Consider the following 27,708-nt stretch of genomic DNA (forward strand, 5'->3'; position numbering starts at 1 on the left):
AAAATACAATGTCTTACTTAATTCAAATTTCATCAGAGCTGTAAATGAACAGGCTGTGCATGTGTCTCACAGTGTGTTCCAGGACCACAGGTTTCAGCGCGTTTTTCATAAGATTGTCTGCTTTTATTGATTGTACAGTGCATTGTCTTTATACCTTCGTTCAGGTGTTGTAAGACAGAAAAGCCTGGGACCACTCACCTGTGGGTCTGTGCTGAGCTCTTCTGAAGGGAAGCAGGTACAGTTTGTTTGGAAGCAACCAGAAGTGGGTAGTGAGGACGACCGGTGATAGCCACTACAGCTGACCCATGTGATATTTGGGCAGTCTTGACAACAAAAGTGGAGAATAATACCAGATGACTACTTTAACACATATTGGAGATCATGAGGGGTCTTTATCGGTCTTAAGTTCGAGGTCTTCGTGGATCTCTGGTGGATCTATGTAGATTCTGTCAGCTTTGATCATTTAGTCCGTCATAATCATCACAGGAGAAAAAATGTGTTCTTGAGGGAGACGACGAGTGTGAACAAAAATTAATTTCAGTATGGCCTCTAATTCATCAGCAAGTGAGAAACGGGTGTTTAGGGGAAGTCTCATGAGGATCCTGCTGTTACTGACATGCAGCATTATCTGCACAAATCACAGAGGAGTCAACGTTTTAAAAAACCCTTTTAGATATAATCTTTAACGGCCTGAAAGAACACGTTTTAAAATGCTGATATGAAGCTGAAGGGGAAAAAAATCCATGAAAGAACACAACCCTCACAAAGAGCTATTGTTAATGTACAACATGGCCTTTTCTAAATCAGAAGCAGGAGCACGTCTACATGAAACAACTCCTGGAATGCATTGAACTTTACAGATTTATGGTACTTTATACAGTATTTAGACCATAAGGCCATACTTCCAAGAATACCCATACCCACCAGTCTTATCCAAAAGATTCAACAAACTCAGTTCTCTTCTGAATGGTCATGAGATTTAGGGAGGTTTCCCACAAGACCAAACCCAGCATAGTTTACTTGTTTGTGGGGTTGTCCTTGGTTTTAAATGGGCTGCTGTCAATACTAAATAGGTTATTATTCTTTGGAGGTTTCAATTATCGTAACATCTGTTCCAAGATTTACAGATTTACACACAAACACAAATGTGTTTTTGTTGTCAGCTCATTCTAACAAGATTGTGGTATGCATTTTTGAGTTATATAGAATATAAATAAGGCTTATCACCAGACTACATGTTGTCAAAGTAAATTTTTGCAAACCACAGATATATGAAAATTTTACGTTTCTCTATGTTGGAACGGTTCGGTTTTATATTGTGGAACTGCTGCGCTCATGCTCTGGTTAGGTTTGGCATAAAAAACACTTTGTTAGGAAAACATCATGTTTCGGCTCAAAATACCTGCTTTTGCCTCAATAAGCAAAGCTGAGATGCCCTGTTTTCCTGTGAAAAATATCCTTTTTTTGGTGCCACAAACTCTGGAAATTGTTCCGAGGTCGCCTTAAAAAAATAACCAGTGCGAATGTGACATGTATTGTAGAAATTTCAATATGTTGAGGATCCAATGACGTGCACAAATGTGAAGGTATTGGGGATTAGCACAAGGTTAACTTACAACATTTTATTCTGGCGACTGGGCTGATATAAAAGTACATACAGTACTCAGAACTATCATACATGCAGTCTGATGCAGGGGAAACTTGAACACACATATATATTTGTTTTATTGTGTCTTATTTTGCCATGATAGGATCAATGTTTAGTCTTATTTTACAGCCCTTAAATTCCCTTTTCCAAAACACATACACTTATTCCTGTTTTCAACTGGAAACTGACGCATTATCTCTCTGAACTCGTCAGGAGGCTTCTCAATATATTTCTGCACTGAAAGCCTCGTTTTTTTCCTTTCATCCCATTTCATCAGCCTTTCAAACGCTCACATTCCCCACCTTACCATAATGTTCAGGCCAAACGGTTTAGATTTTCGGGTCATGAGTGTATTTTGGAGCCCATTTTCTGCATCTTGTAATTTCTCCTGCTAATGGACGCCTGAGAGTCCTAATTATTCATCTCAGTCATTTAAAAACTGCCACTGAGCTACTCCTGAAATGCATCTTAGTGCATTTTTGCATTTTATAGCTCCTTGTTTTTTTCCTCCAAGTTTTAATGAGTGTTGTTTTGCATTATGCAGTACCTCCAGGCTTCAATTTGGCATCTGGGAAAGTTGGCTTGACTCCAAGACTGTGGTCACCCAGTGCTTATTACTCATTAAGCCTCGTCGGAGGGCCGAGTGGGTGAAGGCTGGGTGGGTGCTGGGTGGGAGCTGCAGTGCTTGGAGAGTGGGTGTTGTTGTTGTTTTTGTCGATGTTCTAGTTATGGAAGTAAATGAAGAGATGAGAAAGTGAAAGACTTTGAAAGTTTTCACGATCTACACGCCTTTCTACTCCACTGTCTGTCTGTCTGCATGCCCACATCATGTTTTTATACACATTAGAGAGGTACTGACATTTTTATACAATTAGAACGTGTTTGTTGTTTTCAGTTTCTACCTCATTTCAGAGCAGATAGATTTAATGATTTGAAGTGTCATTGTAGTTTTGTCAGATTCATGTTTTTACAACATGCAAGCGTTCACACCACTCATGGTGTGAACGCATGACTTGTATGTGGGTCACATGAAGGTTGAAAGTGCTGTTCATAGTTATTATAGCACTGTACCATTTAAATTTTTATTTTTATTTAAATATTAGATCTAAACATTTAGAAAAATCTGTGTTCACCAGTGTCAATTGCAACTTGGATATTGACATGAACACCATATACAATTTGGAAACTTGTAATTACGATCACATTATCTGTTGTAGAATCCCCCACTATAGAGTTGTCAGACCTAAACGACATAATGGATCTGCTGTCATTGCCTTTTAAAGTGACCCATTTGTAATATAAGAAAATTATTTGGTCTGCTACTGCTATTGTTAAGGAGGTTTGGCAATAAAAGCTGCTTTTTCCAATACAGATAAACTTTATTGATTGAGGAAACTTTGAGGAGACTTTGGTTGTCGCCAATTCACTGTGACCTTGGGCCTCATGAGAGAAATATTTCCTACCTGCTCCTCTTATTACAAAGTTGCAAAGAGAAAAAATCCTTTTTGCCTATTACAGACGCAATTCCTAAACTCGTGTCTTATCCTATCTCAGACCTTGTGTCTGAAGAAAACAGAACTGTCAACTTTATTCTTAAGCAGCACTCGTCCTGTCACGCCTGCATCTGTGTTTAGAATGTACACCAGACTGCCTGTATCCTTGACAACAGCCGTCTCACTCCACTTGTCACTGGCTTGATGGCTTCCTGTAAGAGACGAAAAAAGTTTGGTTTTCAGTGTAAGCTTCGATGAGTCAGAGGAATTACAGTCCATACATTAATATATGGTCACGGTCATCTGTGAATGTTAAAACAAAAGTATAGACAATTATACATTCAGTAGCATGCTCGGCTATGTTTTTGCCGTAGTCATGCAACTATGTGACCTTATACCTGTCTGCTTGAATGTGTGTCTTTCCTCTGCACTATATATCTTCCCGTCTGTCTGAAAAAATGACAGCTCAGAGACATTCTGGCTTTTGTTGTCAGTGAGTGTTTGGAAGGAGCTTATTGTAAACAGGTTGTAAACTCAGCTCTGCACACCTGTGTGTGTGTGTGTGTGTGTGTGTGTGTGTGTGTGTGTGTGTGTGTGTGTGTGTGTGCGTATGTGTGTGTGCGTGCGTTGGGATGTGGCTGAGCGGTGTTGAGAGCCATGTTGTGCCAGCCTAAAATAACCTGTGGTAATTCCTGTATGCAGTGAAAACATGCTATTAATCAGTCTAGTATACACGGTACATCAGGGACACGCAAGTTATCAGTGACAAATTTAAATCTTGAGAATCAGATTCCCTGTACCTTCGGCTGGTATCTGTATCTAGTGCCATTCTTTTTTTCTTTTATTTCATCTTGCCGCTCAAATCCTCCCTTCAGAAAGTAGCTGAGGATAAAAGGGCAGGACATGGAGAATTCAACACATTTTCTGTGTGAGTGCCTTTCACAGAGGCTGCAGAAACTGGCTGCTTTGTTCTGTTTTACACACATAATGATAGTGGAGTCAGATATGTGATCTTAAACTGGTTCAGCTCTGCTTCAATTAACAGGGGAGGAGTACAGAGCGAGAGAGCAAACACAGGAGAGGTGATACGTTGCTTATTCACTGACAGACAAACTGGTTCTGCTGTTTCCATATAGTCCCTACCACTGTGCAACCTGCTGCACAGTCCAGTTTGGATTAGGATTAACAAGCAGAACAAACCTCCCATGTTCTTATAATGTAGTGAGGAACAGTAAATGTTTTGCTCATTTGTATGTATTTGTATTTTTGAATTTTTGAAGTACTTGTTACAATAATAAACGTAGTTATTTTTTAAAGTATGATGTCCTCCTGAACCTAACTAAGTAGTTCTGGTGGCTAAACCTAACCAAGTAGTTATGTAACCTAAAAATAACCTAGTACTTTTGGTACCTAAATCTAACCAAGTCATTTTGGCACCTAACAAAACTCTGTTGGACAACATTAATAATAGTCCATAAGTCATAATATGTTATAATATGTTAATTGCTTATCAGTAAGCTTTATTTTGAAAGTCCAACCAGACTTTGCATTATTATGTACTATTGCTTACCTTACCATGTAGCTGGCGTCATAGTTTGAAACTTAAGGCCACTGACAAGCTGCCGTATTCATCATGTTTTCCTCATGATAATGCCAACATGTGAAAAGCCAAGCCCTTAAATGAAATGTTTGATGTAGAAGATCTTGACTGGCCAGCACAGAGTCCTGACCTCCACCCCACTGAGCACCTGTGCCATCTACGGGCCAGGCCTCATCACCCAAAGTCAGCCAGCCTCACAAATGCTCTTTTGAATGAATGGGAACATTGGAATGGGTGACGCTTGTAGTTAAGTGAAGTCGGAGATGTAGTTAAAACGTGTTTCCATCATGATGAAACATTCCTGGTCAGCAAATGAGCCTGCAGGGCGTCTCCTGCTGTTCACTCCCAATTTAAAGCTCCTGCTGGTTCAAAGTGCACCAGCACAAGAGGTGACATAGCAGAGCTGTGAGTCATGAGCAGGGTATGCTGGGTACGTTCGGTGTTCTTCACCGCACATACTGTATATTTGTTTGCTGAGTAATAATGTGTTGTTATCATGACAGTGCAGGTCCAAAGTATTGACCTTCTATCAGCTCAGATGTCTCAGATAATAAGACTGTAGCGTACCAAGCTCTCATGTATTTAGACTGCAGGTTTAGAAAACATCCATGTAGCAGGTGTTTTTTCCTTTGGGAGAACACACCCATGCATATAGCGTATACATGTATAAATGCATGTCTATAAAAAGTGAACTCTTAATTGCTGGGTGAGCAATAAAACATCCAATCATGTAGTACAGAGTGTAAAGACAGACTATGTATATGGCAAAGATGATGTGTGAAAGTGATTCATCACTTCCTGCGGGTGGGGAAGCAGCCTTACCTGACTGCATAATAGTATTTGTTCAAAAAAGGGAGAGTCGGCAGTGTCTCATCTGAAAAGAATGGGATGCTTCTCTGAGCTGCTGCCAAGTCTTTCATGGAGGGACAGTAACTCTCTTATCAGCATGATCAAGTAGATCTTTAATTAGATACTATAGGAGTTTACTCAAGCTCTTCACTCATTAAGACTTAAGAGTTGTATGGTAAAGGGAAATTTTGTGAGCGGCATTGTACTGCAGATTGGTTTCTTGTATTTTTCTGATAATATTTACAGTCAGGACTCCTGATAGGCGCCTTCTTCACTCTGATTATGTGGAACTATCTATAACTAACGTCATATATTAAAAAGAGCTGCCGGTGCTTTTACTTAAAGTGGCACTTATCTTTTTTTTTCACATTAAAAAACATGTAAATCTCACATGTTTGGCTCCACATACGGTGAGGCTCTAAGAATAGCTTAATCAACAGTATGATGTCTGTCCAACACTTTTCGCATTTTGAAGTGCAATGACTATTGGCAGCTCCTGGCATGGTTTTAATCTTGTTACATAAAATATTTGTGTGTGTGTGTGCGTACATGTGTGCATGCGCGCGTGAAAAAGTCAACAAAAAGCTGGAGAGCACTGCAGACATGCAAGGAGGCTTCGCCCTCCTCATACCTGCCTGCTTATCAAGGTGTGTCTGACTTGGCGTCCTGCCACAGTCATCAGGCCTCACCCAGACACACCCTGGATTGGGAATGAGGACTCATCAGACTTGGGTGGGGGGGTGAGGACTGTGAGCCAACGCAGGTTCATGGTTGGTTCACGGTTTATTTTTTTTATTTTAACACTGACTTGACTGGACTTGCTGACTGAGATCCGTTGCAGTTATGTTTTATGTTAGTTTGTTTATATTGAGTATTGGGCCTGTAATAGATCTTTTTGAAGCGCTAATATCGGATAATTAGTTGTTGACGGTTTCATAAATGTGCCGTATGTTGGCTAAATAAATGTAGTTTTAGTTTATCTAATGAATTTAGAGTTTGTGCTGTGTCCATACTTCTATACAAATACGTATTACAAATGGTTGCTCACACAAACAGTAGCAACATTGTTGTTTTCCATGATTTTGTGAGATGTCAGGGCTCACCACCGTCTACAGTTCAGTTACAGAGGTAGCTGTGATGCAATGGATTGTTCGGAAGTGAGTTGAATCTGTAAACTGTTAACTGTAAATTTGTTGTTTGTTGTTGTCATTTTTCCAAATAATTCAGGCTCATGACCTGCCAAGATTTTGAGTGTAATTGAGATACATTCTTTATCTGCATATTTAGTTCAGGCTGTTTTCTTTAATTTGGTGGTTAGTTTGTTTGTCTCTCTCTCTCTCTCCCTCTGTGTGTGTGTGTGTGTGTGTGTGTGTGTGTGTGTGTGTGTGTGTGTGTGTGTGTGTGTGTGTGTGTGTGTGTGTGTGTGTGAGCGAGAGAGAGAGAGAGAGAGAAAAATGGGTGGCTGAGTAAACTGATCAATCAAGCATAGAAACCCTGACAAACTCTGGCGGATATTAACTAACAACCTCACATTCTCTCTCTCTCTCGCTCTGCTTGTCCATTCTGGTCAGTGGGGAGGTTGTAGTTAGGGTCATCTCCATGTACACAGAAGTGCAGCCCACCCACTAACACACACACACACACACGCACACACGCACACACACACACACACACACACACACACACACCAACCCCCTGTGGTCTGTGCTCAGTCAGGAAATTAGTTTTGAGTCTGTCTTTCATCATGAACACTTCTCTCTCTCCAAATCCAACAGTGAGTATTTTAGGAACATTTTGCAGCTCAGAAGCTGTTTTTCTACTGAAACTGGGAAAGTTAAAAGGTATTTGAACTCTTAGATAAAGTTAGTCTTTAAGCAGTTCCTTTTAAAGTGTTAGTATTGAAACAGTTTGCTCAACTCGGTCCATTCAAGACTTCAGTATTGAAGAGTCAGAGCTCATTTTTGTTGTTTGAAAACCTCAGTACTGAGAGAATTGACTGTGCTAGCCTACAGTCGTCCTTAAAACTATAGCCTAATGATGAAATTTAGCCAGCCTAGTTATTTTTTTAAGGTCCTGGTGCCAGGATATTTTGGTAAATGTACTTGTCTTTAGGGGTAAGGGAAAATCTAGCTATTGTTGATCTTTCCAAAACCTTTGTTAGAGAACTGGCTAAAGTCAGTCTTTTCAAAGAGTTGGTATTGGAATATTTAGGTATGTTGGTCTAGCTATTTAAAACCTTAGACACCTATCTACAATTAGCCTTTTTGATTAAGTATTTGGGACGTGTGGAAGCCAAGTTGGTCTTTTTACAGCCTTAGTAGCAAATTGACACCTAGCTAAATTTGGTATTTGCAAAGGCCTCAGTAGCCTACTGAGAGTGTTAGCTTAAGTTGAGCATTTTAACCTTAGCTTTCTAAGTAGCTAGCTGCATCTTATCATTTAATGTCAGTGGCTTATTATTTGGAGGATTGGCTAGTGTTGGCCTTTTCAACAACTCATGTATCAACCCATCTCTCATTAAAGGCCTTAGACATGTAGCTGCAGTTGACCTTTTTAATACAAAAGTATACGGCGCCAAAGTTGGGACGTCTTGTCCAGGCTAGCCTCTGCTCCAGCTTTTATAACCCAATGTAGGCTAATCTCTCATTCAGTGTTTCTTTTATTGCTCTTTCTAAAATGGATAACGTGTTCCTGGGGTATAGGTCACTTTCCATATTATAAGACATATTGGCATCCACCACAGCATTTTAAAAAGGTTAAGCAAACAAAAACTACAGCTCTCATGCTTTGATTTGATTTGATTTGATTCATTTAGCAGCCTAGCAGGGCGGGTACATCAGCATAATTTTGTTTAATGCATACACATAAATTTCACCAAAGCTTTCCTCTATATAATATTCTTACCATGGTTACCATCATTTAGAGAATTAGAAAATCAGTGATGCAATTAACAGCATTTATTGTGTATAGGATTGTTTTAATTTTAATGCCATTTCAAATCTTAGATATTGTCGTGTCATGTTAGGCCATGTTATTCTGACAGTACAAACCTGTCACCTAGAAATTAAGTTTATATCAATTTGTTGCTGGGAAATGTAATTAGGAAGACAAATTAGCGGTATATGAACATGATTTAAAGTCGACAGGGTTGGACAGTAACTAGAAGAGAATTATAACATCCCACATATATCAGGCACGATTTTACTTTATAATGAGACTTTTTGAAAAGAATTGACTTTGTTGGGTCACACGCTACTTAAATAATGTACATTGAGACTTTTTTCTTTCTCCCATCATCACTTAACAACTAGAAGTTCCTCTCTGCTCCCTCAAGCTCCTGTCGATGCATGTAATCTCTCTCCGAGGGATTAAAACACAATGGACTTGTTTTGATTGCATTTAATCAGACAACATAGTCTCACTGTGTCATGAACACCCAGCCCACTCATGTTGTGAATGCATCAACACATATGGAAAGTACGGGAATTAATTGCCTGCTGTCCATCTGTAGTTTTGTATGAGGATTGATTTGCTCCTTTAAGATAAAAACATACATTGGAGCCACCTGCGTTAGCTACTTCACACAATGGCTCTCTGTAGTGGGTTTCAAACAATGGTGGGTGGGAAGCTTCTACCATTTGAGAGTCTGTTCAGTAGTCGGACAATTTATAATCCTTATTGTCAATACAGTATTGAACATTTCAAGGTTTTGTAGTGTTTTGTTTTACTGTCTCTTTTTTTGTGACGTCAGCCCAGTCATTGGTGTTGTCCATTTGTCTTACTACCTCATTTTGCTGCCACTCATTCTGCTTCATATTTGAACAATGACACAGAGTGAGGTGATGCATCATAGTAAACAGTAGCAAGCATGATCATTTTACATGACCGCTGTCACTCACCTTCCACAGTGACAAGGAGAAACAAAAGTATCTTTCAGGACAAAACCCTTCTAACATGTCAGCTGTCAAACTGCACGGCCTGCTAGTGAGGACAGTAGCTCATGTCAAGTGAGGTGTAACTGTTAAGTTGTAACACAGAACAGTCACTGCTTGTCTAAATAAACAATGGCGAACAATAAAATATGTTATCTGGTAATTGTTTCCAACACGTGCTCGCTTCCAACTCATCAAATGCTACAGCCTGGTCAGTGGCCTTAAGGTTCTAAATTTCACACTCAACCTACCCCTCTAGTGTCAGTTTTGGATGTAACGAGCTCTGCTGTCAATTTAGCAATAATAAATAGTACACAATGTCCAGTTAGACTGTCAAAATAAAGCTGCTTGTCAAACGGTTGCGATATGGTTAGGTTTAGGCCTAAAAAAAAACTTGATCCGGTTTGGGCTCAAATACTACTTGACTAGGTTTAGGAAAAGATCATACTTTCAGTTAAAGTTACTATGTTCAGTCTTGTAAGTGACATAACTCATGTCTCATAATATAATACAATGTTGTTATAATTAGTACTGAAATATTTATTTGAGTTAATTGAGTATTTTAATGAGTTATTTTTATTTTATGGCTAAATCCCTGCAAAAGAAAATGTAAAAGCTGCTTTAGGTTTCTGTTCTTTGCCGTAGAGATAGAGATTTTGAAAACGCTAACACACATATAGCGTTAGGGAGGAAAATGCCACCTGAAATAGTCAGCCAGTGGAGTGGAGTGTAGAAGCCCTTTAATCAAACAACAAACACCCTCACATTCCAGCTCCTCAAATGTGAGGATTTGATGCCTTTCTCTGTATTTTACAATGTTTAACATTTTTTTTATATTTACACCAGTTGAATTTAAATTAAAAGTTGCTGCCCCCCATTTTTACATATACATTTTTTTTTTAAGAAATTAGATATGTTGAGTTAAATTATTTGGTCAAATTAAGGCAATTAATCCCAACAGAAAGCAGGAAACGTATAATACAAGAGAGTTTTTTGCAGTGTAAGAAAAAGGACTAAGATACACACATAGCATATTATGACAACATTGCACTCAGCCATACAGATAAACCTTATTCTAGTGCTTTAAACTTTCTTGGGCTGTCTTCGGTCCAATCAGATTTCTCTGTCTGTGAAACTTCAGTCCACTGATGTGTTTTCTATCTCATATTGGAAACAGCAGTGTGCCGGTATTTATAGGGCATCCTCTTATAATTTTGTCAGGAAGGCAGGATTCAGTCCACTTCAGCTTCTCCCTCCTATCATTCCTGTTTCTCTCCATTCCACACCAATGAAAACGTTTGTTAAAGAGTCAGAGGAGGATGTTCTGCCAGTTGGGTGTTGCCTTGACTCCAGCTGACGTTGGCATCTGGACACTCAGGTAGAAACAATTGGCAGAATGTGAAAAAACATTCGACATCTGCATTTAGAACAGAGATCGAGTATATTTTTGAAAAGATGTTTTGACTACTTCAGGATCAGACTCCCAGTGGCTGCTGCCAAAGCTGCTGGTTGTGAAACACAAGTCAGATTTCCTGTTCGAGGGTTACTGTGATGAAAGTTGATAAAATTATGATAACAGTCTCTCTCTTTCTTTATAGTGTCCAGAGTTCCAGAGAAACAGAGAGGACTTCCCTGCTTCGCTGGACAAACTACGGCAGCTGATAGAAGCCAAAGTTCACAGCCTACAGTCCCCCATCACTGAGGAGCAACAGGTAAATGACATGAAAATGACAATATGCTGTATGTAAACCCTTAAAACCTTACTTTGTACTCCTATTGCCAAACACAATAGGAAAAATCAAGTCACTAAAAAAACGACAATAAACATTTCTTCTTATTTGATTGTGAATTTGACCTAAAAGTAACATTTTACAGTTGGGCGGACTTGAATCCAATCAATACTTAAATCTCTGCAGATTTGACTGAAAGAGGACAGGATGAGAGTCAGAGCAGCTTCACTGGAATCTGAAACATGACGCCTCCAGTAAAAACTGTAGATGTTTATCACCAGCAGAGGCATCAACGTCTTTGTGTCTTTGCTGACACTGAAACTCGGCTGTTTTTTGTTTTTTTTTACCTAATGTTTTTAAACAGTCGATCTTCGCTAGAGGGTACAGGGCTAATTGCTCAACGTTGCTTAACTGCATTCCTTACAATCTATAGAGGGATTTATCTTTATGGCGCTCTCATTATGCAACTCACTTAATGTTTTCTCTCCACTTTTGCCCGTGGGAATCTGTCTCTGTCTGTCTTTTCCCTTCCCTTTCCCTCTTGTTGATCACTCCTGAAGCCCTGTTTATAAAGGTCCAGTATGTAAGATTTAGTGGGATCCATTGGCAGAAATAGAACATGATATTTAAAGTTGTGTTTTCATTTGTGTATAATCATCTGAAACTAAGAATCGTTGTGTTTACTGTAGGGTAAGGTGAGACGACGGTTATTCACATGGTTGCAATCTGCAACCTCACAGCTAGTTGCCACCAAATCCTAGTATAGAGGTACGTTTTTAAACAACGTGACCAATCTTATCCTTCAGGGAGAAAATTATTTAAAAAAAATCTCTATATCCAAGTACGTGTCTCTACCGTTGCTGTGTTTCTTACAGTGAAAAATGATGTCTGTAAACACAAATATTATTCAGCCACTTGTAAATTTCGATGTCTAAAGATCATGTTTGAAAGGCAAATCAGAATTGGCTCCTCGGTGAACATAGTGCCAGTTTGTTTCTCAGACTGAGTCACATGGCCACAGACAGACAGACAGACAGACGCAGGGGAGGATGAGGGTGATCGTCATCTTGTGCCAGAATGACTCATTCGGTCTGTTGTCTTTCAGCACACAGCCGCTCACTGAAGGACTCTGTCACCTTGACGAGTTCAGACTCACAAGCAAATTCAAAGTCACCTACTCCAACTTTATTTTCACTCTTTCAAAGTGTCTCTTTTGGTTTCTCCTCTCATCTGTCTGTCTCGCTTCACCTCCTCTGTCTGTCTGTTGCTCTACCTCCGATAAGTCTGTCTCCCCCAACTCTGTCCTCCTTCCTGGTGATTCATCAGTCTTTACTCAACATGCTGCTATGTCTGACAAAACGGAGACGGCAGACTTCTTGGAGCTGAAGTGTGACACGGATACATTCTCGTATCAGATACCCTCCAGACTAAATATTATACGATGACTTATAGATCATTTGTCTGTTTTGTCTTTTTACTGTCAGTACAAAGTTTTTTTTCTCTATTTATCTTTGCGTGTGTCATTCAGAGACAGAGTTATGACTTTAAATCCAGCCTGAGGATATGGCACTGTCTTATTTTCCAGCAATGAAAGTGGTCAGATCTCAGCAACTTTATTAGATTGTCTGTCTGAATTGAGCCAAAGCCAGTTTCTCGACTTCTTCTCTGTGTACAGCCTGTCCAGTGTGTGCTTCCAGCATCCTGCCCTGTAGCTTAGTAAAGGTAATGAAATGGTAACTCAGTGTTCAGTATATCCTAGAGTACAGATTAGACTAGACTAGAGACTATGAGTCTACAGCTTTGTTAGTGGCTCTGTAGGGCTATACTAAATAATTTGCTAGTAGCTTTATGTAGGGCTGGGCAATATATCGATATTATATTGTTATTATGACATGAGAATGTATAACGTCTTACACTTTGGACATCGTTATGTGTGATGTTGCATAAGTGTTGTCTTTTCCTGGATCTAAAGGCATTACAGGGAAGTGATTCTGCGTTTTCTGAACTTAGCAGACTGTTCTACTAAAAGATATTGTGATATTTGATTTGTTGCAGAATCCTTGCATTTATAAGGTGCTTTTGAGGAGATTTCAAAATATCCAGATATATATCATGTATGGCGATTTAGCCTCAAAATATTGCAATATTATTTTAGTATTACCTGTATGGCAACATGTTCAGAATGACAATATGTATACATATACATACATACATACAATATGCAGGTATATTGCCTGCTTTATTCACCATCTTAGTTTAGTGTATAAGCATGCTAATGTTAGATAAAATGATCATGATAAGGTCATAATCCAAATTTTGACACGATGGCGCTAGATAAAAAGTTAAGAAATCCCTGAAGTTATTACAATAGAGTCCATAGAGTCATGCCACTAGCATTGCTGAAATACATTTCCACTTGCCAAAAGGCTAATTTAGCACATAAGCTACATCAGAGAAACACTGAGGCCTGCAGTCTATGCCACTCTTAAAAAGTAAATACATTTTAATTTGCACATTTGCAAAGTGCCTGCTCACTAACAGCAGCAGAGGTGGATGGGACGAGTGTTTGTTGCATTTCTTGCCAAAAGTGTTTCATGTATAATTAAAACAGGGTAATGTGTGTGTAGTAAGTTTGAGACATAAACATCTGTTGCAGGCTCATTTAGCAAACACACTGACACTGTTATCAAGCTAACTTACTGTATGTTAGGGGGATAAACAGGTTAACAGCAGATGAAGCTACCATGGAAGCTATTAACACAATCATGTCTCGTTGATTAAATGTTTGCTTCTCAGTCGGCCTTTATTTTGTGCCTCCTGTATGGCTGCCCGAGGGTGTTACGAAGCCTCAATAAGTCCTCTGTCTTTTTCTTGCGCTCAGGGTTTGGTGTGTGAGGAGAACACAGGGAGAGGAGGACTTTGGAGGTTTGCCGTGTTGAGTGAGGAGCTGACCTTTCACCTCCAGCAGCTGCAGAGACAGACAGAGCAGGAGCTCAGCAACATACACACACAGTGAGTCAATGGCCTGTTATGTGCTTGATACAAGGAAGCTACTGTGTATGCGAAGTAACAGAAAGCTTTAATATTCGTTCTCTAGTGCATCTCTTCCTCTGAGGACATTTTCATGGCCTTGTTAAGGGGCACTTTAGGAGGGTGGGTGTTTGCTGAGGGCTGAACCTGAGTGGTTGTGTTTGAACGATAGTTTCCTTGTTTTTAACTCGACCCTGGTGCCCATAACAAATAATGCTATTATAATTTTAGAATAATGATAATAATACTTTCTTAAAACTCCCTAATGTAAAATGTAAAAAGCTAGTAAAGTCAGTCATCCTATTACGATTTCTCCCCAAAATGTGGTCGTAGTTTTGAAATAAACTCTCAAAAGGTTGTTTGTAAAATCTGACAGTCAGCATTTGGTTAATAAGAATTAGATTGTGACTCTCTGTTGATTCTCTGTATTGATTAATAAGGATTCTTAAAGCAGGAAATCCAGGCAGGGTAATACTAACAGATAAAAATGAACACCATACAAGACTCGATACACAAAATGATCTTGGCTTTTATTTTCAAAAATAATCTCGATACTCCTGAAAGAAATAGATAGATGTTTCATGTTGCCAAAATCCTTACCTCCTCTTTGTGAAACTGGGCCCTCCTCTGTCTGAATGAGGACCATGTTACATGGTGTTTGAACATGCGAGTAGGAGGCACCGTGTTGGTTTGTGGGGTTTTGTCACAGAGCTGAAACACGAATGTGGGAGTTCCACTGTATCTCATAACAGCAGCAGGTTCTGCTTGGTTGGAGAAAACAACAGGATCTTGCCTGCCTGTGTGTGTGTGTGTGTGTGTGTGTGTGTGTGTGGTTGTGTATATGTGGCTGGGAAACAGTGAGATATGGGAAAAGACAGAAAACGAAAGTGAATTCTTCTTTCATGCATTAATTGCTCTGTGTGTGTGTGTGTGTGTGTGTGTGTGTGTGTGTGTGTGTGTGTGTGTGTGTGTGTTATGTTACATGTAGCCACATGTCCATGCTCAAATCCATTATCTTGATTTAGTTTTCCCATTTCCTTATTTGGTTGCATTTAACAACTGTACTGAATTGAGCACTGATCTATGGCCATGCTCGCAATAGTTTTTTAAACTAGACTGTAAAAAATGTCCACACAATGACGACATGTTTTCCTCTTCTTCACTTCACTGTTTATTGGCAAATCGCGAACCAACTTTCAAGGTGCAAACAGCCACATACCGTGTCAGAGTTTGTAAATGCTGCTCTTTCAGTTAAAGCAATTTGGAGAATTTCCCTGATAGCAATAAGTACCCAATGTTATAAATTTCCCAATATTGGGCCAATAATGTGTCGGTCCAGTATATCGGCCATCCCTACATTTAGTGTGAAGCATGTGCAGGAAAATCATGCATTATGGTCTGTTCACCACAGCAAAAGACTAGAGCAGAACAGAAAGTGGTATTTAATGCACGCTGATGGATTTAATCTGATCTGCTCATTATGTCAGTATTGGCACTGATACCATTTCAATGGATCAGATGATTGCATCTGTATCGCCCACCACCAAGCCTGTGTGTGGCATCACAGACCATCTTTTTTTTTTCTGTCTGCAGTTTTGTTGCGGACGTCGTTCTACAGTTTAAGTGTCTAAAAAGCTCAACTCTGTTTGAGTTTTTATTCAAACTGTGAGAAAGTGCGAGTTCCTGGTGAATTTCAGATTTTGTAACCACTTGTGCTGTGTTGACAGTAAATGTTCAGATGGTAGTAGGTGGCTGCCGCCTCACCCTGTTCGCCTGTGCTCTCTGTACTCTTGCCATGACGAGCCGTTTGGCAGAACAACACTTCAACTGGTCTCACTTCTGTCAGACAAGACAAGCTAAAACACATCTCAGGATTCAAGGTGTGCCAGCAGACACACACCCACCAGCACGCACACATTATTCTGATGATATTCCAGGAAATCTCCTAATTTTCTCAGGAACACTGGCTCTCATCGCCAAGACTGATAGGCTTCTTTCACAACTCAGATCAAAGGCTTAATGAGAGGAGGTTTCATGCTTTCTTTACAGTTTCTTAATAAAAAAGTGTTACATGTCTTCATCACGTTGCCCTGCCCACTGCTCCTATCCGCTTACTGGAAGAAGACGTCACCCTTTCATTTTACAGGGGTTTTCCTCGGCATTATGGGAGGCTTATGTGGTAATGTCAGTGCCAAGACAGGGTTGGGTTTTGTGCAGGAAAAAGAGGATAGAGCTCCCACTCTGGAGCAGAGATAAGGCGATTCTGTTTTTTCTGAGAGGACCTTAACAAGCTGCAGGAATCAAGCTGCTTTCACGCCAAGAACTTCTTGAACACTTCTTTAAAACTCTGCCTGCATTCAGTTTCTTTGTCAGGGTGATAATGATGCCTTTTAAACTCTTCAAACACAAACTAGTCGCTTCCCTCTGAGAGCTGTGCTGCTGTTTGTCAGACATGAGGACATAATCCCAACCAAGTAGTGAAGTGGTGAAGTCTTAATGGTCTTTGGTACCAAACTTTTGTCACAGCAAGCGAGGTAGAGTGTGGGATGAAAAGATTATGTAAGCATTACAAAAGAAGCTAACTTGGACACTACAGACTACCTTACACTGTGAACAGTCAGTATAAATTCTTTCTTTATGTATACACTTTATTTGATAGTCTCAGCCTGTTCTCACTCCGAACAATTCAAATCTGGCAACTTGGTGAATGGCCCATCACTTCAAACTATTACGCTGTAGGTACCCCTTAGTGTCCTTTCTGCAGGTCCCCCTAAAGGTATAAAAGTCTGCGTCTTCAGGTGGTCAGGGTGGTTGGGTGAGTAGCATATTGGAACTTACTTACATATTTTAACCCAAACCATGATCTGTTCCTAAACCTGAAAAAAGTGGTTTTGGTATGGATCTTCACCCAGGAGACTGGTCTTCAAATCCTGTGTGGAAAGTTGACTTGTTTTTAACTTGTGGTACATCAGTTACGTAACAGAACCTATTTTACCTGAACCATGATCCTTTCCTAAACCTAATCAAGTAGTTGTGGTGGCTAGACCTAACCAAACTACAACATTTCACAACATTAAGAGTCCAGAAGTCATTATATGTGAAATGTTTGCCAGCAAGCTTTATTTTGAAATTATAACCGAACCGTATGTTTCAATGCTAACTTGACCAAAGAGCCCTGCATATCCCAAAATGATGCAGGGCTGCAACTAATGATTATTTTCATTGTCGAGATTGACAGCTGTCTCAGCCTACCAGCCTGTGGTCTTTGTTATTTGCTCTTCCTATCTTAGCCTCACCCATGTTTCACCCACGCTCCACTAATGTTTGTTTTCTGGCCCCAGTAAGTTGTAAATCAGTCACCTTCAGATAAAATTACAGAAACTGCACAGCTTTATTTCCTCTTTCAGTCAACAAGCTCCTTGTGAGTCTTAAGACGTGTTTCTTTCAGCTGTGTTTCATTTCTAACTGTCAATATACAGAAATGAAACACTAAACATTTAAACTCTCCCTGTCATTATGGCTGACATTCAGGTCATGCTTGTCTTCCTGCTTTCTCAGAAACCATTTTATAAATACACATTGTGTTTTTATTACTGGAAGCATCCAGAGCAGCAGGGTGGCCCAGTCTGAAAACCAGAAGGTCAGAATCGTTGCATGCAGAGCTCCATCAGGACAGTTTGGCTGATCTGACCTGTGCATGCAGGTGTAGGAACAGTGGCAGAATACAAAATCCTAAAGTAAACCCAATTTATTATATTTCAGCTTTGATCATTACTGACAGCACCGCTGATAGTTTCTCTTAGCAGTTTAATGGAGTATCTCAAAACAAGCCTGAAGTCCTGACCTGCTCCAGTTGAAAACAACAAGACATCCGTCATTATCTGCAGCAGAGCATGATGGACTGAAAGCTCACACACACACACACACACACACACACACAGCGGCACAAACCAACACAGACTGAGCAGCACACATTGGTGGAAGTCTGATTGTGAAGGATTAGATGTGTTGTTTGCTGGTATTTTCCCATAGATAGATGGAAACAGTCGGGTTATGCAAGGAGAACTCAGCTTGTTGCCAAGACTAACAGGCAGACTGGCAACTTGGAGAACACCCAGCTGAACTCTGTCAACTCTCATCTTTATCTTCTTCTACTTCTCCAAAGGGATAATCTGCTCATTCCCCTTCAGAGCGTCAAAATCTTCTGATATCGACCATGAAATCGATCAACAAGGTGGAAAAGCTCAGACGCCTCAGGGATTCATCCTGTTTTTAGGACTCATTTTATCCGGAGCAAAAGCTTCATTTCCAACAACACGGCGGTCAGGGATCACAGCGGGCAGGGAACAGAGGATGATCATTAATACATATCAAACTAACATGTAGTGTATGCAGGTGAATCAGTAATATCGTCTGAAAAAACTGCTGCATCTGAGTAATGCACTGTAGTTCTTAACTACTGCAGGAACAGATCCAACAGCAAACAAAGATTTGAAATTCACAAGTTAAGTCATTTGAGCATCAAAGTTACCTTGGACGCAGTAGTTTGACAGAAAAATACATATATAAATCTTCAACAAAGATCATTTCTCCATGCCTTTCAACCACGTCTCATTGTCTATCAGTTCACTCAGTTGTCATCACATGACCTCAACTGGCAATAGACAAGTGCCTTTGCTTTAACTTATTGTTATGAAGTAAATGTTGATTACACTTTGTAATTGCTATAGAATATAAACCCATAAACCTTGTTTCACTATGTAATTTTGCCTGCCGCCTGGCACCAGTCTCCCAGTCTGGCAGCATTTCCACCTGCTCTCACGTCTCCATTAGAGACTAAATGAGCGAACAAACTCACGCTTTGTCCTGTGTGGTTGGTAGTTGCAACAATGACGAAAAAGAAAGCGATCCAGTTGTCTTTGCAACAGCCACGCCAACAACAGTGATGGAGGGGAAAGTTGTCTGTTTCCACTTTAAGTATGTAACTTCAGTGACATTACAGCAGGTGGTATATGTAGCTGAGACATCTGAGCAAAGTCTATCTGCTAATGAAGACAGCAAAATGTGATGAAAGTTCCAGAAAGAAGCTATTAAGAGGACCTTGAGTTGTTTTGTTTTTTTCTTTTTTCAAAACGTATAAAAAAGATTCTTGGTTTTAAGTAAGCAGCTAAATCTGGATTGTCATCTCTCTCTCGACTGTTCTCTTCTTTATTTTGTCGTTTTTTGTGTTTTTGCTTTTTTCGTTGCCTTCATGCTTTCACTTTCTCTGGCTTGCTTAATTTTTAATCCGTTTTCATTGTTTCTCTTTCATTTTCTCCTGTCTTAAATTTTTACCTTTTGTTTTTCTTCTTTATTCCCTGTCTTTCACTTTCTCTTTCTTTTTTATTTGTTCATTTCTGTTTGTGTCTTACTTTCTGATTTAAACACACAACAGCGTTATGCAATATAACAAAACTAAAACCTGATTTTACCTCACCACCTTCATCAGTAGCTGTCTTTCCTCCTCCTCAACCTGTCAAAACATTTTAGCATTCCTCTCATCAATTTATTCATTTTCTTGTTTCAAGATGTTGTCTTATTTTCCTCCCTTTTCACTCCTCCTCTTCTTTTTATTAATCGTTTCCACTCTTCTTTTTTAGAACAGCACAACAACTAACATCTTTTCATTCTTAAATCTACAACCAACAAGTATTATTTTATTATGGATCATTTCAGGAAACTTTAACCCTAACTTCTCTTTGCGTTTCAAAACATTCTTTTTTTTTTATTGCAAATGTGAATGTAGAACATTTTAACATGAGCAATATGAAGTAGAAGAAGAGACATTGGTGTTCATTTACATACAGGTCCATAGCATAACCTTTGTCAGTGATAGGAACACTTTGTGGAGCAGATTCTATTCATCAAAAATGTTTTGTGCTATAAATAAACGCACTGTATATACATCCTGTGTAACCTCCACACAGTGAAAATTACATATGTGACAGGCTGCAAGTGGTGAGATACATGTACACGTAGAAAAATAAAAATAAATAAATAAATAACACCCACACATTTCACCTGCAATTATGGAGTGAAATGTGTTTGTCACATACATTCAAGCAATTATGGAGCCCTATTCACGCTTTTCTATACGTAAGCACCTAATCAGAACACACTGACAGCTGGCAGAGAGTGCGTGTGTGTGTGTGTGTGTGTGTGTGTGTGTGTGTGTGTGTGTGTGTGTATATACAGATACCCGTTGGTAATTACTGTCTTTTCACACCGATGGATGATGTTCCTCATTGCTCATCACACGCACAGTGTTTTAATGAAGCCATTTCATTGGTTAAGATCATTTTGATTGACAGGTGACAAAGTAGCTAATTTGCATGAAGCTTCAAAGTCTTGAAATCTCCTCGAGATATCTCTCAAGATGTTCATGTCTTCTATACATTGAACTGAAGGATGGTTGCAGAAACATTGCCGGTAGATTTCTGAGTTGATTTCCAGGGTTAAGTTTTCTTCAGGCTAGCCAGGAGTAGAGCAGGATACTGCAGATGTAGTCAGACGTCTTGTGTTATGTGGGTAAGCCTCATAACACAAAATTCACAAAAGCAAAAAATGATATTTTTCTGAGAATTTCCCCCAAGGACATTGGATGAATATGCACAGGTCTTACTTGGTTTATTTGTTATAAAACTCCTGTAAAAAACATTTATTAAGATGCTCCAGGCATCTGGACACAAGACTTTCATTTTGAACAACAATAACAAACAAAGAAGATTCATAGTGCTTTCATTACAAGGCTGAGATCAAATGATATTATACTTGTAACGGAACACTCTGCTGTGTGTATTGTGATAGTTGTTTTGAATCTGACATCCTTGTTTCATTCTTTCAAACCTTGACTGACACCAGGACTGAGAGATGATTCAATACCGATTGGATTTCAGCCAAACCATAACATGATGATATGAGTTTATGATAAAGATCTCATGTATGTTGTAATTAAAGTTGTAATTAAAAACATGGTTACAAATTGCATATTGTGACATTTTGATTTTGGAAATCATCCCATTTAATTTCATGGTAAAGAAGAAGAATAAGAAGAAATGTTAACATGTCAACAAAAACAAACAGTCAAAAAATATCCCACCTAAAAGGCAGAAAAATAAAATAGAATAACACTGTTCAGTGTGGAACAGTTTCACTGGTTGGTTCTCATAGTGAAATACATAAATCCAGTTAGTATTGAACCTTGATACCTCAAAAACCAGAAGCAAACCAGGCACTCCAAAATGTCTCAAATGAGGGAGGAACTATTAAAAAGCCTTTATAACTGTTAAAAACACAGCCTCATACCTAAACAACTGAATAGGTTGATTGTCAGCATCTCCCAAAACAACAGGACCGTCGCAGCGTAACAGCCACACACATACTGAGCCTTTGCGGTGCACAGTTTGGTTTGGGCAAGAAAATGACTTGGTCTGGTTTAGGAAAACATCACAGTTTGGGTTCAAATCACTACGTTACTTCTGTAACTTCCGTTACAAACACACTATTACCTCAGTCACTTACATTATTAATGTAATGTGATGCAGCTTCACTGTGGTACTGAGTTAAAAGAACTCACCATGGACTTCTGGTTTCACACTCGACATGAACAGCAGGGACCTGAATGAAAGTCCCTTCCTTGTTTCAAAGCCAGCAGGTTCCAACTAGTGTTCAAAACATGTTGGCTTTTCTATGATTGTCTGATAATGATTTAGCCACTAGGATTTTTAAAAGTTCCCCGCCCTGTTTGACAGATTTTCAGTTTGGAGTGCCTGGTTCGCCTCTGGCTTTTGAAGTGCTCTTTTTAGGTGAAACATTAGTTAAAACTTAGATATCATTTTGGAACCGATATGAAACATTGTCAAATGATATTCAGCCTAAATCTTCAGATATCAGAAAAGACCATAGTCAGTCATGATCATCAAAATATTGATTTCATATTGAAATATGTATGGGTTTGAATAGACATTAAACATAAACGACTATACATAAACTGCCAACATTTAAAAGACCTGATATATATATTTTTTTTCATCAGACATTTTCTTCATCAGTGTTTCAAGTGTACTGTCTGTAGGACAAAGTGAATGTAAATCAGACATCACTCCAGAACACTTCTTCTAACGCACACAGTGGAGTCTGTCGGGCTCCCTGAAAAACCTCATTAACAGAATGTTAATATATCTCCCAGAGGGCCTTTGTGTTTCTGTGTAGTTGTTTGTGTCGTTTCTACTAATTTGTCTTTCCTCTACGTGTGGATGTCACTCGATCAGTTAGTTCATCAAAGGCTTTTCCTCAGATGAGCCTCCTCTTCTTCCTCACAAACAAAACACTTGTGTGCCTCTCATCACCTGCTGTTCTGACGCTGCGCTACAGAGGGTTAGTGCCTCCCAGTGGACACAGGGTCTCCTACACTCTGATGTCTGACTGCAGCACTTTACCTTGGTCTTATTTCTGCCTCTGTAGTAATAGTGTAAAGCTACTACAATGACTACTAATACCACTAGAACTCTTACTGCTTACTACTACACTATTGTTCAAAGAAATATTTTCTAAAAACTTGTACTATTGTTAGTACAAGTATCAGGTGTACTACTTCTGTGCTGCTGTTTGAAGTAAGAGCAGCATGCAGGCTAAACAAATACTACCACAACTATTACTACTGCTAGTCTAGCTGCTGCTGGTTTGTACTGTTTCTACTACCACCGCTACTACTACGCACTCTAGTAGTATTACTCCTATTACTCTGCAGTACTAATAGTACAGGTACACTAGCATACAGTGCTTTAACACTGCTGCAGCTATTACAAATAGAATTAGTACTAGAGCTTGTACTATAACTACTAATACTGCAGTTTTAACTACTGCTGCTACAACTCCACACTGCTACGCTGAGTAATACCACAAGTAATACTCCTGCAACTATTGCTACTACAACTGCACTGGTGCTAATAGTAGCTATCACTGCTACTACTACAATTATTACTGCTATTACACTCAAACACTTATGTACTACTGCCACTACTCTATACTTCGATACTATACTTTAATTTTCAGTAGTGATAGTAGAATGATGACTCGGCTGTTGACACTCACAGCAGTCACATGACTTTCTTGAATATTTTGCTGCTGGTGATTTCAAACAGGAAGCATTAATCTCCAGCTCTGTAACAGCTGACCGGCTCTGTGTGTATCTATGAAAACATGACCATGTTTGTTCAAGGAAGGAACGGTTTCATGTTATAGAGTGTTACAGGAGCCCGCAGGTAAGTCAGGGATGTTTGATGTGGGAAAGTACCTGCTTTCCAGACCTGCAGAGACTGAGACTGCAGAGAAAATGGTAGTGCTTTGAGGGATACTTCAAATCCAAAGACCACAACTAATCATTTATCCCTGAACAACTTCTAAAAACTATACTAAACTAAAACTAAACTAAGTATCAAAGCCTATTCAGTTGTTTATGCTGTATCTAATATATCTAATATATTAAATATATAAAAATGCAGCTCCTGAAGGGTAAAACCTTCCACTGCCGTTCCTTCATAAAAACAATCCATAATCCCTGTAGTGATTATCACAAGTATGGATGGCTATTCTGCATATTTGCCTCATTTTTTAAGTGTTGTTAATCAACATTCAATTTCTTTTCAAGCAAATAGTCCAGTCAGTAATGCAACTTATTGTTAAACTGTCAGTAATAAGGATCAACTATCAACATGAGAAAGATGAAGAGGAAAATCACACCCTGATATATTAAAATGAGATATGACTATGACTGAAATGCAATATAGATTTTAAACTATATTGCCCAACCTGTTGCAAAGAGTTCAGGTGGGAGTTCCGGTGCATTTTCTTAATTAACAATGTTTGTATCTGTGTGTTGTCAGACTCTTGCATATTGAAGGCCGTCACCAGCTGCTGACCACTGAGCTTTTTGATCTGCAGGAGAAGAAGAAACAGACTGATCAAGAACTGAAGACAAACTCCAGCCTTCAGGCGTCCACTGTAAGTGACCACAGCAGGAAACTCATATCATGCACACAGGTACCACACTGGCTCGAAAAAGTAAATCAAAGTAAAAAGTAATCAAATGAATGTATAGACCTTAGGCTTTGGCAAAATATGATATTTGGTGAAACATATTGCAGATGTTACAGAGGGTTACTACATTCACTACACTATGATGATATTATCAATGTCAAACATCTTTCTGGTGGCTGAGCTACCACTACAATTGATAATAATAATACTAAGAAAACAACAACAAACTACAGTACATATTTCTTCACTAAGCCTATTATTAAAACCATCGTCCTTTATTTTCCTCCCCAGTTTCAACTGTGTGCTTGTCGCGAGCTGCAGACCTCTATCACCGAGCGTTTGCTCCAATCAGAGAGGCTGGTGTTCCAAGAGGAGGCACTGAGCGCGCTCCATAACCTGCTGACCCAAGACCTGCAGAGGTACCAGGCAGAGACGCAGAGACTGACCTGTTTCACTCAGAAGATACTCAAACAATCCCACAGGTACCAAACTCAACAGAACTAAGTGTTTAGTTTAACTTCGATTCACTGCACACTATTTAAGTGTCTAGTTGCTTTGTTTAATTAAGGTGACTCAGTTGTTAAAGACAAAAACTGCTGTTGACTTTCCCATATAAAGTTATTGATTATTGAAACATTTCACTCTGTATTTCTGTATTTTCCTTCAGGTCAGACAGAGAGGAAACAAGCAACCGCAGCATGCAGGGAAAGAACGAGACCGAACAAGGAAACAACATGGTACAGTTCAACTCTAAACTCACAGCATCCATAACTCCTCCTTTATCTGTTATCTGTCCTGGCTTTAGGTTGTTTTCAGATTTTATTAAGCTTTCTTGTTCTTGGCATGTTACTTTGACCGTTTGGTAGGTCTAACAAACAAAACTAACAGCACACCTAACACTACCTGTCATTCTGTATGGTTAGGGTGTGGATAAAGCTCAAAACACAGAATGCAACTTGGGCAAAAATACAGTTTGTGCAAGAGGAGTTTCATAATCTAAAAAAAGTGTTTTTCAACAAGCAGCAACGTCTTCTGAAAGTTTGTGAAAGAGAACTTTTGAGACAAAATTCTACAGAATCAGCCAGAAGAAGATCCAGTGTTGGTTTGGACTCAGCTGAACCGAATCTAAACTGTTTTTGTTCAACGAGGTGAAGTTTAATACAGAGTAGATGAGAAGTAACCAACAAAGAAACCTCTCAGTGCAGTTTTGTTGAGGTGGAACAGTGTGACTGTGTCTTTGTCTGCATATGTGTATGCGTGCGTGCTTGTGTGTTTGTGCATGTGTGTGTGTGTGTGCATGTGTGTGTGTTTGTCTGGCATTGGTCCAGCTGTTGTCAGTCTTTCTCAGACAGTCGGAGTGGAGACAGAGGAAACATCTGCCTGCTCATCTGGCTCTGTCTGTCACACACACAGATGCAGACCCACACACACACACACACACACACACACACTTAGCATCTTTTCCCTAAAAACAAACAAAAAAAACCCTGGTAATAGACTGACACGGTTGTGACAGGAAACGATGAGGGAAGAAACCTGGTTTGGAGTCTTATTATAACAGGAAACCTGTCAAAGTGTCACCACAGTTTAACTCATGAAGCTTAAACACAAACAGCAGACAGGCCGGCTGCCAGCATTCTGCATCTACAGCTCAGAAATACAACATGCATCCAACTCGTCGGTTTCAGTTTGGATGTATTTGAATTGAAAAATAACAGATTTTTTTCTTTTCTTTTGTAGAAATGTCAGTAAAACTGCTCCAAAAATGTATTATGTGAATGAGTTTTGAATATATTTTAATGGTAGCAGTTGTAATTTCTGAATTTTTACAGTATCAGTTAGATTAATTTCTCTGGATTACAATAATAAATGAAGAATCAACACATCTGTAGAAACTTCTGGAGCTGGTTCCCTTCTGTCATGTGACTGTGCCTTCAAATGGTCACTTTTTGGGGGGCACTTAAAGGACTTGGATAGTTAAAATAAATATGTTAATTATGTAATCATCTAAGTCATTTTGTGTACATTAGTATGTAAGCAGTAGTAAGCAAGGAATGAGGGACGAGGTCAGTGTGGGTGTGTGGGTTATTTTATACAGGAGACACAGGAGTGTTTGTTTCCTGTGCAGATCAAAGCTGTTTTAATCCAAAACCTGATTTCTTTGTTTGTCCGCCATTCTTAAAAAAATCCCTGGATCATTAGAGGAAATGGAAATACAAATCTGCTGTGTGCAGAACTAATCACATTATATCTTCTGTATACTGATTAAGTCAAGGTTAAGGTGTTGTTGCCCTGGAACATGACCACAACCATAGCTCACGTAAGGGCAACACACACTGGCAGCATATGACACAACCATTATTGTCAGCGCACTTATTGGTGTCTTGATACAACATTTCACCATTCTTTTCCAGTTTTTTCGGTTCACCAGAAAATTTTGAGATTTTCAATCAATCAAACTACAAAATTCATGTTTTTTAATCGCCCCACTGAACCATGCATCCAAGTGATCTAACCTCGACGACATCATTTGTCAGAGCCTTCCAAAAGGTTTCAGATCACGATACAAAGAATGAGAGAATTTCTTGATTTGAAACAGCTATTAAAGAAGGACATGGTCAATGCTGAAAGAAAACAGGAAGCGAAGAGAGATCTTCTGTGACAAAGTCTGATATTACTATTGACCCTGATCTCCTCCCTCTGTGGCCTTTGCTGTCATCGACACGGCTCATACTTTGTAACACTTTGTGAATTTGCTGGCCTTTATTTGAAAAAAAAAACAATGTTTGGTGCTGAAACAACCAATGCTGCAGTTTTTCTTGAGAGGATAGTCTTGGCTGCTATACCTTGACGCCTTGACTACATTATACATATATATATATGGTAGGCGTGTAGGTAGTCTGCTCTGGCCGTCAATTGATGCAAACATATTGTTGTCGATGGTTTTCATTATGTTACATTACATCACTTCAGTCTGTGGTCTCCCGCTTCGTCCTGCTAATCTAAACAAGCCACTCTGCACTAAGAGAGGTTCATAACCTTTTTATCAGATTATTTGTGGTTAATCTGTCAGAAAATGAGACAGGATTTGTATAATCACACATCATTTTGATTAGATATTAAATTAATAGTTTTGGATTATATTTAATTAAGAGGTTTTTGTACATTCAGTGATCTGCTGAATGTCAGCTCTGTATTTGTTGGTTTTTTTCTCATATGTTAACGCCATCAACATATTTATATAACATTTGTTACTGCATTGATTAACACCCTCAGAGTTCCCAAAAGCACCAGTAACTAGAGGTCAAGGCCTCAATCCAGAGCTCCACCTGGAAGATTTACATTTAAA

The 27,708-nt window shown here is 39.2% G+C and overlaps 1 protein-coding gene across 1 annotated transcript in view; it reads left to right on the forward strand.

Moving 5' to 3' along the window:
* Window positions 1-27,708, forward strand: part of LOC141006446 (uncharacterized) — a 55,917-nt gene that overhangs the window by 9,457 nt on the left and 18,752 nt on the right. The window contains exons 2-6 of the mRNA XM_073478657.1: window positions 11,121-11,234; window positions 14,134-14,264; window positions 24,206-24,323; window positions 24,651-24,841; window positions 25,027-25,096. Of these exons, the coding sequence (XP_073334758.1) occupies window positions 25,058-25,096 (39 nt within the window). The 5' untranslated portion in view covers window positions 11,121-11,234; window positions 14,134-14,264; window positions 24,206-24,323; window positions 24,651-24,841; window positions 25,027-25,057. The remainder of the gene's footprint in view (window positions 1-11,120; window positions 11,235-14,133; window positions 14,265-24,205; window positions 24,324-24,650; window positions 24,842-25,026; window positions 25,097-27,708) is intronic.

This window comes from Pagrus major, chromosome 12 (assembly GCF_040436345.1).
Source record: "Pagrus major chromosome 12, Pma_NU_1.0".
In the NCBI taxonomy this organism is placed as follows: domain Eukaryota; kingdom Metazoa; phylum Chordata; class Actinopteri; order Spariformes; family Sparidae; genus Pagrus; species Pagrus major.